The sequence below is a fragment of the Astatotilapia calliptera genome, chromosome 18 (assembly GCF_964374335.1).
Source record: "Astatotilapia calliptera chromosome 18, fAstCal68.1, whole genome shotgun sequence".
Classification (NCBI taxonomy): domain Eukaryota; kingdom Metazoa; phylum Chordata; class Actinopteri; order Cichliformes; family Cichlidae; genus Astatotilapia; species Astatotilapia calliptera.
Genome location: NC_137439.1, coordinates 24207408 through 24221089, shown reverse-complemented (window position 1 = coordinate 24221089; position 13682 = coordinate 24207408). Strand labels below are relative to the sequence as shown.

General features: G+C 41.7%; 2 protein-coding genes across 3 annotated transcripts in view; one reads left to right on the top strand and one right to left on the bottom strand.

Moving 5' to 3' along the window:
* Positions 1–5045: 5045 nt before the first annotated feature.
* On the bottom strand, positions 5046–7358 carry gdf15 (Growth differentiation factor-15). Its single transcript, XM_026150146.2, has 2 exons — positions 6776–7358; positions 5046–6258 (listed from the first exon to the last, which is right to left on the bottom strand). The coding sequence occupies exons 1-2, from the start codon at positions 7110–7112 to the stop codon at positions 5483–5485; spliced, it is 1113 nt and encodes a 370-aa protein (XP_026005931.1). The 5' UTR covers positions 7113–7358; the 3' UTR covers positions 5046–5482.
* A 2596-nt stretch (positions 7359–9954) lies between these two features.
* The window catches only part of mast3a (microtubule associated serine/threonine kinase 3a), a 31502-nt gene continuing 27774 nt past the window's right edge, over positions 9955–13682 (top strand). For both annotated transcript variants that reach the window (XM_026148878.2, XM_026148874.2), the window contains exons 1-2: positions 9955–11111; positions 12405–12436. In XM_026148878.2, coding sequence (XP_026004663.2) covers positions 11073–11111; positions 12405–12436 — 71 coding nt within the window. In that variant the 5' untranslated portion in view covers positions 9955–11072. The remainder of the gene's footprint in view (positions 11112–12404; positions 12437–13682) is intronic.

The window sequence follows — 13682 nt, the reverse complement described above, 5'->3', positions numbered from 1 at the left end:
CACCCTAAACCTTGAGCTGTAATTATGAATTCAGGGTTTTTTTAAGCTTCTTTTAAGTTATTTTTCAAGTTACTTGAGAAATATATATATATATATTAGGGGTGCAACGATACTCGTATCGATATTGAACTGTTCGATACAGTGCTTTCGGTTCGGTACGCATATGTATCGAACAATATAAAATTTGTGATTTATTTTATCAACTTTCCTTCTGACGATGCTGTCTGTGTTGAGCGCTCAGTGAATCTGCGTTCGACTGAGATCCACTGAGCACTCAACACAGACAGCATCGTCAGAAGGAAGAGCGCAGGGCAAGCTAGCGAGACTGAAGTTAAGCTCTCCTTGCAACATGGCAAATTGAACCTCCCCCACCCTCATTCAGATCTGGCGTTTGGAATTATTTTGGTTTTCATGTGACGTATGACCAGTGTTGGGTAAGTTACTTTAAATTAGTAACTTAGTTACATTACTAGTTACTTCTATCAAAAGTAACTCAGTTACTTCAAGTTACTCGTTACTTTCAGAGTAACTAGTTACTAGGGAAAGTAACTTTGGTTTTACTCAGAATTCTCTTGTTAATGTGTTGCTTCCATAACCCAGCAAGATTGCCAGTGTTCTAGCTTGCTTACTTGCCACACGTGCACTGTGCCACCTACCAATAGAAAGGAAAAAATAATGTGCACATTTCCACGAGAGAAATCCCACGCCTGATTCTATCCTAGCCTGCTTTTTACATCCAACACAAAAACTGCAGTCGTGGTGCTTTCGATTGTACTCAGAACTCGGAAATTCTGCCTTCTGAATAGGAAGATGTAGGTAACCCCAGACTGCAGATGAGCTGCATACAGGGCTGGACTGGGACAAAAAAATTGTCCCGGGCATTTTGACTAGAGACCGGCCCACCATTATAGGAAAAATCATAAAGCCTTTGAATGAAAATAAACTCTGTTGTGACAGTGATGTACACTGTTCTGATGGTATATATGTATCAATCTATCGATTGTTTGTTGTAAGACTCAGATATTTTTTTTTTTTAAAAGTGAGACATTTTAAATGAGAATAAGAAAGTATTTCCTTGTGCCCCCCTTTCCCTTTTAATGCTCTACCTGGCCCCCTGGCAACACTTTGCTAGAGCCGCCCCTGCACAGTTACCAGCTGTCAGCTACTTAAAAAAGGATCCTGGTGTTATTTGTCTCTCAGAAACAGTTCATAACTTCTCTTCAACTCATTCATGTTAACTAAAAGGTAAACCTGTTTCTCCATCACAGCTCTGATGATTCAGTAAGGACATCTCCTGGTTTCATTTTCATGTTTCCCTCTCACCACATAACCAAACCGATATCATGACCAGCAGGTTTACAGCTGTGGCTCCAGCCAACATCAGCTGATACTAGAAATTAATAATAAATAAATTCTAACAACAGCTGATCAAGCTTAAACTGCTGCTGTTGTTTACCGAGACATCCGCTGGTTTCCTCTTTCTGGTGCAAAGTGGGCGATAAATAAATAAGAGAGAAAAGCCGATCAGCTGATCATTGATCAATTTCATGATTGAAGTAGAAACAGGAGAGGGAGGGGGAGAGGATGAGAGAAGAAGAGGCAGCTTTGCAGCAAAGACAGAATAAATCCAGCTTTGTGTCTTTTTCATTGTAGCTGAAGTCCGGGACAAAATGTTCCTTTTCACCTCAATACGAAACGCGTAATATTTTCTGAATAGAGACGATTCCGTTTTTACGGGACGGTTGGCAACTCTAATAATTAACCTTATGAACAAAATAAAGTTCAACATCAGTAACATAGCACCACCCAGCTGTATAGAAACTCATGCTAGCTAGCACGCAGTACGGAAAAAGTCAACATAACGAAAATAAACTCCACCTAAACTTGGTTCATATCTGACCCAGATGGACTGCAGGTTATAACTTCTTACCTGAAGTTCAATTCACCTGACACTCTCGGACCAGCGGCCGCTTCGGGTCTCTCCTCTTGCCTCCCTTTCTCTCATCCACCTGCTGGCTTCCACCACTTGCTAATGTTATTGAATCTGTGGAAGCTCCGCGATAGCCACCACATGAAGTAACGAATAACGAGCCTATTTAAATCCCAGTAACGAGTAACACGTTCCCGGTTTTGGCATAATAACTAGTTACCGTGCTCGTTACCACAATAATAACGTAGTTACTGTAACGCGTTACTTAATAACATGTTAGTCCCAACACTGCGTATGACCCTGAAGGTAAGCGAGTCATGGACTAAAGTAAAACAGTATGTTGGATGTGCCAGCAATGCTCAATTACATGGGTGGGAACTAGTGTGTTAGCGCAGTTAGCTCCTTAAGGTGTTGGCTGTCCAGCCCCATGCACGGGCGATCAGGGGTAGCTCATTAAGGAGATTTGCCGTGTTGTGGCGTTAAGGTCATTTCAACGAGATTTACGCTGACAGCACTAGTGGGAACACAACGAATATGACTGCACATTTACTCTGACATCATCCTAGTGCAAAGACAAGTGGAAGCAGACAAAAACAACAAGCATGCATGCTACAAATTTACCCGAGTCATTTAGACAGCGTTAGCACATGATTCTCCTTATGGGGACCTGATATGTTTAATATGCTGCTAAGAATATAGCCCAGAAGAAGCGGATAGTATAGCTTTTATTTTGGAAAGAGCCATTTCTCTGTAATAAACTCTCTTTTCCAAAGATGAGTGATTCCTCAATCAGATACAGGGCTCGCAAAATCGCTAGCCCGACGTCCCGGGGCTAGCGATTTTTCCAGTCGGGCTACCAAAATCTATCTCTGCCCTGCCCGTCGGGCTATTGTAGGAAGGAAAATATATGTCAATGCTTTTGCATTCTTTCGGAAATGTAGCTGGGTAATTATGTCATTGGCATCGGTGATCCACTGTCAATATGTGACATATTGAAATCGCGTTTGAATTTGCGCTTGTTTTTTGCTTTCACTTTGCAATTGCACGAACTGTGTTAGAGAGCAACAGCACTGATTGGTGAGTGATGATAATTTGCGCACCAATTCCTCTGACATCGTCTTATTAATCGTTAGCTTACTAGCAAACATGACAAGTGAAATCTCCCGCAGCTTAAACATGTGAGAGGTTGATCGCGCAGAGAATCGCTGAGCTTATGTGAGTGCGTGTGTAAAACCAGCAGGATATATACTTTAGTTCTGCTGAGCCAAAAAAATCGGGCGATCGTGGCTCAAGAGTTGGGAGTTCGCCCTGTAATCGGAAGGTTGCCGGTTCGAGCCCCGGCTGGGACAGTCTCGGTCGTTGTGTCCTTGGGCAAGACACTTCACCCGTTGCCTACTGGTGGTGGTCAGAGGGCCTGGTAGCGCCAGTGTTCGGCAGCCTCGCCTCTGTCAGTGCGCCCCAGGGCAGCTGTGGCTACAATGTAGCTTACCATCACCAGTGTGTGAATGGGTGGATGACTGGATATGTAAAGCGCTTTGGGGTCCTTAGGGACTAGTAAAGCGCTATATAAATACAGGCCATTTATCATTTATTTAAATAAGACAGGTCAGGGTGAAGAAGTGACAACCAAAGAAAAGCTTACCACAAAACGGAAAAGTTATGACAAATCAGACTATAAGGCAAAAAGAAAGTGCAGCTTTATGGTTTCATGGACAAAAGAATTTCTGTGGCTGCGATATGATGAGCTATATAACCAGGGGTGCACATAAGTGGTGCGCATTCGCTGTCAAAATAAAAAACACGCACAAAGGTTAGGGTTAAATTTAAAAACTGTACTTTTGAGTTAAAATATATATTTATAATTTTAATAAATGACAAATTAAAAAGGCATGAACATTTTTTTTGTATGGAAAAAATATCGAACCGTGACACCAAAGTATCGAACCGAACCGAACCGTGAAGTTTGTGTATCATTGCACCCCTAATATATATATATATATATATATATATATATATATATATATATATATATATATATATATATATATCCCTTATGTTGTTTAACAAGATGATACTAAACACAGCGCCAAGGTCATTAAGGAGACTATCTCTTCTTTACAGCCTGATTTCTCTGGCACGCCTTGACCTGACACTATCAGCCACTTCAGGTTAGTACCTGATAGTGTTGTAACAACTCCTTCTGCCAAAAAAAAAGAAAGAAGAAGAAGAAGTTTGGCTGCAGTTTAAAATGTAAATAAAAAACATAATCCACTGACCTCCAGATCATTAAGTTGATGGACAACATATGACTAAACGGTAGTTTTCCATAGTTTTCACTTATAGTGAATAGTGATTACATTACTTGCGTGGTTATTCAATCACTTCAAACGCTTTTTGTGATATTTTGATGTTGAGACTGTCAACACCTTTGGCCTATAAAAGAAAAGAGATGATGTCTTTTTTTTAATATTATCTTTCTATTTCATCTTTTATCTTTTCTAATGTAAATACACCTCTTTGACAAGCCCTGCTCCCTTTTCTTTCATCCTGACCGCTGTGAAGACAAGCCTAGACAAAAGCCTTCAGTGAGGCAGCCCCCGCACACTTGTGTGGTGCGGGTGCCAAAGGGCGGCCCTTGCTCAGTGCTAACAGAGTGACATCATCGTGGCTGGACCTTGTGAGCCTAAGGAGGGATTACTAGTGACTAGCTCCACTGACAAAACCCTTTGAATTTTACCCGTGAGCTATCCGAGCCAAGGCTGATTTAGAAAGCTTTTGTTGGTATTTTTTTTTCTATTATACTTTGTTATTTGTACGACTTGCATACTACATTATCAGTTTGACATTTTGTAGCAGGGGCATGTTTGCCCCCGTGTTGCATCAGTTCTGCTTTAAACAGGTGGCTGGGAACTGAGACACCCAGCTGCCTTACTTTCCAAATGCCAAGTGTTTTCTCCTAGGATTTCACCTTCTTCTTTTTTTCATTTCATAACTTGCCAACTGCCTTCGCTAGAAGAGAGATCTGGACTTCAGACAGGCTGGTTAAGTAGCTGCACTCTTTTACAGTGGAGGCAAGGTGTTACAGTGTGTGTTTAAAGGCTCGTAGACAAGGAAATATTGTAAGAAAACATATTTTATTATCACAACTTTAAGTGCAGCAGTTCAGCATTTGGTATTTCCATATGAACGGAAATGTATAAGACATCAACCAAAATACAAAAAAAAAGAAACTCACAGAATCAGACAATCCAGTGCAATTAAATATTAAATAGTACTAAATAATGATGTAACAAATCAAAAACAAGGCAACACAAACAGTACCATAAATAGACTTAAATAAATAACTAATAGAAAATGTTTACAAGCACAGGTATTTTTGCTTTTTAAACTAATGCATAACTCTGATTTTAAATGTAATTGCTTCGTTAATACTCATTGAAAACCTTTGTTTTTTGTGTTTTTGTGTATGTAACGCTTAAAAAAAAAAAGACAACACACTCCAGAAAATACACTTCTTTAAATTTTGAAGAAGTGGTTGGTTGCATTTTCTCCTCAGGCACAGTAACATTTACTGACAATAAAGTCAGTGAAAGTAGTCAGTGTCAATTTTCCCCTGCTGTCGTAGTGCATGAGGACCATGGGCTCGTAGGCTGCCGGCACGCAACAGGGATGAGGTGTCCCTCCTTTGGTGATCTGGTGCAGCCGAGACTTGACCTGAGTGTGCATGCTTGCCGGCTTGTAGTTGTGGGGGCAGGTGCCGTCGCAAAAATGCATGGTGTATTCGACTGGGGCTACAACCCAGTCTGTCCAGCCGATGTCTTCGAAGGACACGGTGACTGACTTCCGGCAGCACCATCCTGGTTCAGCACAGTCATCTTCCTTGTTGGAGCGACGCTGCCTCGTCCTCTGCGCGGGGTTGGCTTGTGTGAGGTCTAATTCCAGAGAAAAGATCGGCTTGAGGGCCCCTCTGTTAGCCACCCCTACATCCACAACCAGTGGCTTCCCATTAGTCTTGAACCACTTCTCTACCTCTGGGATGATGTCCAGGTACGCATCTTGAATGTTTGAGATATTAGTTTGGGCTACAGAGTCAGTCCAGGCAGCCGGCCACACTGCTGGCTTTCCCCCATTGACTTTAATTTTAATCTCCTCCCTTGCTTCAGGCCTGACTGAAGTGAGTTTACCCAGAACCTGTCTGGAAATCTTCAGCTCTGCTCGAGCTACAGTCAAGTCATTCTGAATATTCGTATTCTTTTGGAAAACAGCTCTGTACCACCGCATGCTTGGACCTGACCGTGAACCCCTCCGAAGCGCTATAACTGGTGAAACTAAAGAAAAACACACACAAAAAACAACAAAGAAAATTAGAAACAAAGTTGTTTACATCCTTTGATCATTAGCATTGTGTCATAGAATAATTGGGAAGGGGGAAATAAAAGAGTATTGCATAAATTCTTTATGAAACTCTTGTAATTGGTTGTTATTGATAACACTAATAAAGTATCCTCAAAGTAAAGCATTGTGTATAAGGTGTGCCTGTCACGCTCATGATTTCTAAAAGCTTGCAGGAATGTGTTTGCTTTTTTACACCACAGTTTCATGACTATAGATTCTATTTTAAGCTACATCAGCCTTTATCAGGAATGTGAACTATTAGGAAAGATATTATTCGTAGTATTCATAACCACATCACTATAGCAGGTTTTGCAAGTACACAGTGTTAAACCTATACTATAATAAAGCCTCAGTCTTCTTCTTGTAATCAAACTTTCTAACCTGGCTTTTCACATCACTATTACAGCAGCTCAAGTGGGCGGCCCCGTCTAACAGAGTTCTCATCTGTACCTGGAAAGAGCACAGTGGACATGGTGGATTGCGAGTTTTCCCCCATTGGCTGGCTGGAATTTCCTCTTATCTCCCTTATTTTTCTCCTGTAGAGCTGATACATCTCCCTAAGCTCCTTTTTCGAGGCCTTTTGGGTCAGTCTGGGCTCCACGTCCATACCCAAAGAGCTGAGGATCCCTGTCTTCACAGCCTCCAGAAGCAGAACTGCCTGGCTGTCCATGCTCTCCATATCAGGTGTGTTTTCGTGGGCCTTGTGAAGCTGGCCTTCCCCTGAGGTGGAGGCGAGGAGCAGCAGCGTGCAGGTGACGAGTGGGAGAATCGTGTGGGAGATGCACATGGTGAGCCAGCCGGGTAGGTCTGATTTGTGAGAGCAGCAGCAGTCAATGGATAAGGTTTGCCTATGCTATGAACTAAATTCCTGGCATGCCTTCATTTATAGTGCTCCTGTGTTGCCACACCCCTGTTTGGTCAGGTGAGCCTGTGATGGGCTCATCCAGAGCCATATGTCATAATATGGTAGCATTTTGTGTTATGTGACAACAAGATGTCAACTATAACATCAGAAATGTAAGAAAGAAAATTTTTAATCGTTTGCAAGTTTTTTTGTTTTTATCAACACACAGAAGGAGGCGACAGCAGAAATGGGATGAAGAGATTTTGGGATAAGATTTGGTTACGTCCACCTCAGCATGATGAAGCATTTGAATTTCCAGTTATTCATTACTTTTCGCAAATAAATGATCCACACGGACCACTTCGAAGAAGTCCAACAGAGTTATGCATGTGATAGTTTAATGACCCTCACCAGTCTGTGTCTAAATGTTTCCAATGCAGCTGTGCCCAGTACAGTCAAAGGTCAAAAGCAAGTTCCAACTGATGAGAGATTCACCTAACATGTGTAAGCGGGCTGGCCATTTTCTGGCAAAGATAATAAAAAAAATAAACAAAGGGAGACAGTTTATTACGTCTATATCAAGGCTCTTAATGTTGAGCACCCTACAGAGTAAATGTCTCAAGGTTAGATAGAAGACAGATAAAAGAACAAAGAGGTAATCAATGTCAAAACAGGGAACTTTCTTAATCTGCCATGACAGCAATCATGTGGTCACACAATAGACCTAAGCTTAAATGTGTATTTTAGCACGAAATGGATCTGCATATCTGATCTCAGCCTCTTCTGTCCCCTGTGCTGAACAAGAGAGCAAAAATGCTGCAGTTTCCGTCACTGATGATTGATAGGACAGACTAAAGAAGTAAACAAATACATCATGAAGCTCTGCCAAGACCTTATCAGCACGTATAAGTCTCACTTTGGTCAGTAATAAGGGTCAGTGCACTGCCAAGCATTCTCCCCACCCTTATAATTGCAGAGATGTGTGCGAATCTGTAAACAGTGAGTCACCAAGGTGATGAAACAATCATGTGCTTTCCCAGGTGAGTTTTTGCCGGATGAAAGCGAGTGAAAGGTGTAAAGTGACTCACGCTGAACTGACACCCTGGTTTAATCTGTCATTAAATGTTTACAGTCTTCTCTGTCGGTCTTCATCTATTGTTAAGTGAGATAGGAAAAAACCCTCTGACTCATTTTGTCAGCATGACTGAGGAGTTTCAGAGTACTGACAGTGAATGTCATCTCACACACTGCCCAGACCTGATGCAAAGTGTCATCAGACAAGACTAAAATGATGTATAAGTATGTGTGTCCTTCTGTGTGATATATATATATACACACACATATGTGTCTGATGACACGTTGCATCACGTCTGGGCATCAGGTTCGAGCTGTGAGTGCATATGATGAAATTCACTCTCAGTACGATATACAGCTGTTTTATATAGCTACATATATATATAGATACATAATATGTATTTTTATATGTTTTACAAACCCTCCAGGCACAGAAACTTTCAATTCAGCAGTCATTTCGATTGAACTGCACCCATGTCATACGTGTTTTTGTTTGAAAAAGTTTTCAGAAACAACGTGACAGTGGATCATATAGATAGATAGATTTTAATTTAAAATATAAATAAATCATGTTAATATTTCATTGACACGATTTATGACATTAATAATAATAATGGATTGGATTTATATAGCGCTTTTCAAGGCACCCAAAGCGCTTTACAATGCCACTATTCATTCACTCTCGCATTCACACAACCTTAGCTTGCCTTCCACAGCTTGTAGCCACAGCTGCACTGGGGCAGACTGACAGAGGCGAGGCTGGATATCGCGCCATCGGCCCCTTTGGCCGTAAAGTAGGGTAAAGTGTCTTGCCCAAGGACACAACGACCAGGACAGAGAGGGATCGAACTGGCAACCTTGCCCAGGGATCGAACCGGCAACCTTCCGGTTACAGATACGCTTCCTCAACCCCCTGAGCGACGGTTGCCTAACAATCATATCTGTAACTGAAACCATTCCCATAAGATAACGAGGTGACGTTTTCAAGTTCAGACAGCTTGCGCATTGACTTATTGCACCGTGGCGCCCCCTCGTGATCGTAAAGCTACACTACAGAATTTAATTAGCTAAGTGAGGCTGTATTTGGTCAGGAGAAGGACGCAATTTTTAGCATAAACCTGAACCCAAGGTTGAGACAGACCAATAATACAGAAATGCTTTCTGTTCCAGATGTGAAATATTTTCTATATCTAACATGTCTGTGATTTCATCTCTAAACTGAGAAGTAACTACCAAACTTCACAATTGTACGGGGAGTTTTATCTCTTCCTCTTTACCTTTCCTTTTCAGTGAACAAAAATAAACTTAGACTGAGTAAAAAGAGACACGGACGACTGGTGCGGTAGTAAAAAGATGACTTCAGCGGAGCTCCAAACGCTTTCACGGTCAGTCTTGACAACAGGCCGATGCACAATAGGGATTCTGTCTGTTTCCAGTTAAATTAGATTCAAAGAAAAATGAATCAGGTGAATACAACAGCAGGCCGAGCGTCACAGGGGGAATCCACCCATCTTCAGTGTCTCATGGTTGGAAATCACTTCCTTGTAGGATTATGGTGTGCTTGGGCTGTAGTCTTGTTTGCCGAAGAGAACAGATTTAAAGAAAGGCAAACAGAAAACCCAAACACATTACTGTTTGTCTGTGATCACCATGGCTGACTGGCCGCAGAGGTTTGAAGTCAAAGACCTATACAGAGAACATGAGGAAACAATTTCAAAATATTTAATTCAAAGGTCTAATGCTTTAAATCTGCCACAAAAAGTCTGAAACACTTTTCACTTTTCATAAAAAGCTGTTTCGAACAAATATGAAAAAATGTGGATATGTTTTAGTCAAGTGTTTCACACCTTCCCTCCGTAAAGCAGTCACACAAAGACAAAACAACACACCAGTGTGATAAACTGAGTCACTGTATTCAGTCACTCAGCTGAAAAAACCCAAAACTTTATTCTGACACAGTAAGTTTCCACTTTAGCTGTTTCAAATCAACAGTGAATTTCACGGGAGAACAAGGAAGGGTTCACATCCCCTCCCCTTATGTAAACTCACGTGTTACATCACAGGAGAAGAGATCGACCATTGTTTTATGAAAAAAACAAAACAAACAAACCCCAAAACAAAAACATCATAGTGTCACTGCGTGACAGGCACAGATCAGTCCCCGCTGTTCAGCTTGACTTGAGAGCTCGGTTGTTGCGCATCCTCTCACTGTTAAAGCATGATTCCTCCAGGCACAAGCTGTTATTTGGCATGATGGGTTTTTTTTTTCTTTTTTCACAAGCTCACGAGAAACATCCTGCGTGGATGGCAGCATGCGGAAATGAATGGAGTGCGAGTGTTTCATGGGAATTTTGGTGGCAATGAAGAAAGGTGTCTGTTTCACACCTGTGTTGAATATTCATGAATTGGTTTTTTTTGTTTTGTTTTGTTTTATTTATGGGGGTGGGAGGTCTTGGGTTCTTAGGGGTTAAAAAAAAAGGCCATTTAGCTACAGACAGTAAGGCGGTCAGCTTTTTGACAACTAGATGATAGAACGTCGATAAGAAGGTCAAAGCGCCAACCCCTCTCTTCATTAATAAGGTTAACACGCTGCATCTCTTCCTGGTCAGGTGATCAGCTGACTGGAGGACTGGTGGTGGCCACCTTTTGTGGTAGGTCGTGCATGGGAGGAGAAGGGGGAGGAGTAGGAGGAGGTGTTGATGGTGGTGCAGTAGAAGCAGCAACAGCAGGAGGGAGGAGGAGTGTATCCAACGCTCCCGGGGAGAGAACGGAGCGCAGGAATGGGCTGACTGACCGGGGATCCGCCGTGTGCTTTCGTTGTCTTCAGTGATGGATGAGCCGAATATCCTGAGACGCCGCGGTCTACAGGTAAACGGAGGCTGGCTGTCATGACAGCGCGCGGTTGTGGTTGTTTCTAGGGAAACGAGATTAGCTCAAAGTGATGAGCCATTTGCCGACGATGCAAGGAATTGATGTCAGCGTGGCTTATGTGGCGTCAGCTTATTTTTCATTTAAAAAAAAACCCCAAAACTTTCACCGTTGCTCTTTAGATCTGTGCTTTATTGATTAGATTATGTGGCATCGTTAGAAAATATTATGTGCACTGAGCATCTACCCCATGCCCTGTGGGCATCCTTTCAGAAAAGGTGGAGTCCCACGAACCGCAGCAACGGGGACACATAATAAATTTTATGAATGTAAGGTGTGTATATCAGACCTGACCTCACTACTACTTAGCTATGTGTTTATTTTGGAGCTCTTTCTGTGTGCTTTGGACAATCTGGTTGCCTTGGTGATCTGGAGCACAAAAGCCAATGGTTCCTGGAAGACTGTCAGAAACATCTTCTCCTGGGTGCCATGTTCATTTGAGATGTTCACAGAATAATTAAGTGTTTGTTTTTGCTCCATTAATGTCTGTATTTTCTGAATTCATTTAGTAGGCAAAGCTGCATTGTTTCCACCCAGGGTCTGTTGAGGCGGTAACACTGATCATCAGTCCAAACTGGGTGTTCCCATTCCCTTGTCTCTGTTTATAGTAACTAGCCTTTTCCCACCTTGCATTCATTGAATTTCGATGGAGTGGAGCGATGCAGTTACAATGAAAATAACGGTCATGGTGGAAATGCTGTTTCAGTGCACAGTTCTCCCTTTTTTAAAACCATCTTCATAGTCACTTTCTCAATTTTCAGACCACTGGAGGTAATGAAACAAGTGCAGGTAGTCTCAAATTCTGTGCACAGACTCTCGCAGTGTGACATGGTGCCACCCTTCAAATCCTGACTGGCAAGAGCAGTTTTACAGTCCTCTTAGCTGAAACTCACGGACCGAGGATTTGCAATTAAATGGCTACAAGGCCCACTTGTCATCGCCAGAAACTAGGCCATTCAGCAGCTAATGATATTTACATAGTGCCGATGAAAAAATAAACAGGAGTGACACAGAACAAGGCCACCAGGAAAAACTGCAGCGTTATTATTAGCACCTTGTGACTGTAAGCATGAAATGTAATTCATAGCAGTGTATTCAAAATGATAGGTGTCCTCCTTGACAGCAAAAGAAGACCTTTAAGATGATGCCAGTGATTTCAGAGCAAAGGTGGAAGATGTCCCCACCACCACCATCACATTTTTCTTAATTCAGCCTTTCCCTCTTCTCTTATAGAAAGAACTGAGTCTTCCTCGTAGGGGAAATCTGTAAGTATGTCATCTGGGCAATTCTGTGCATCTTTCGCTCTTTGTCCCCCTTTGCACCTTTTTTGTGCCTCAAACCAGGCCAGTCAGTTGTCTGTCACATGTGGGCTTTATTGTGCATGCATGCTGCTTTTCCTGACGGTAAACATTTACTTCTTCACATCCTGAAGTGCAGGAACTTCTTAAAGCACCTAAGAAATTTGGCTGAAAGATAGAGCAGGCTCACTGCCCAAGACTGGTTTTATGTAAATGTTAGGAGGGGGAAAACAGAGGAAGAGAGTGGGAGACATTGTAGGTCTCAGTGTGAGAGAATAAATTAAGCCGCTTCTTCTTTTACTGAAAGAATCCAGGCTTTGAATCTGCTTTTGTATTTAGTGCTAGAGTTGATTTAACATCCTAGTGCCTATATCATTGTATATTATTAGCTGAACTGAGCGAGCAAGCTGAGGAAGATCTAACAGGTAACTGCTTAGTTGTGACTGTTTATTTATTTTTTTGCCAAATGTGTAGCCTGCACAAAATTCCTACGTTATTAGATCATCGTTACAGCTCATTTCAGACATTAGGAGTAGAACAGCAGTGATACATTGGAGTGCATGAAGAAAGTTACCTGAGAATTTGTTGCCAAACAGAAGCCGTTCTGGTTAAAAATAAATAAATAAATACATGTGACTCCAACTTGTCCAGGGACTTTCCCTGGAATGGGCTAGAGCTGAAGCCAAGATAGTTTCAATAGCTGGGAATGAAAGGAAATATCAGAATCACTGAATAATATGTATTCATCTCAGCTGACAGTTTCAAAGATCTTTAGAAGCTACATGTGTTTGTGCTGCTTACCTACACTTGTCCCACTGCCAGTATAGTGTTGTGAGACAAAGTTATGTTTGTGCAATAAAATCCTTTGTATCCCATTGTCTCTGATATCTGTTGGCCAAGTCAGGTGATTTCATTAAGGCTTTTCTGTCTTCTAATATACATCTATATGCATATATTGCTGTATTAACCTTATACAGGACAAAAATGAGCACTCTCTCGTTGGGCACAGTGTGTGTGTGCGTGTGTGTGTGTGTGTGTGTGTGTGTGTGTGTGTGTGTAAAGAAGTTAATTTAATATATTTATCACAGTTAATACCTGTATTTTAAAACGTAAGAAAAAAGACTTAAACTCTCCGAACCATTGTTTTATATAGGCTTTGAAATCAATAAAAGTCGCGAGCATCCCTATAATCTCTATTGAAAAAATGTTACCT

Excerpts from the sequence above, each read along its gene's own strand:
- gdf15 (XM_026150146.2), bottom strand. The coding sequence starts at position 7,112 with ATGTGCATCTCCCACACGATTCTCCCACTCGTCACCTGCACGCTGCTG. Across the intron at positions 6,259-6,775 it reads GTCCACTGTGCTCTTTCCAG|TTTCACCAGTTATAGCGCTT; the intron begins GTACAGATGAGA and ends GTTTTTCTTTAG.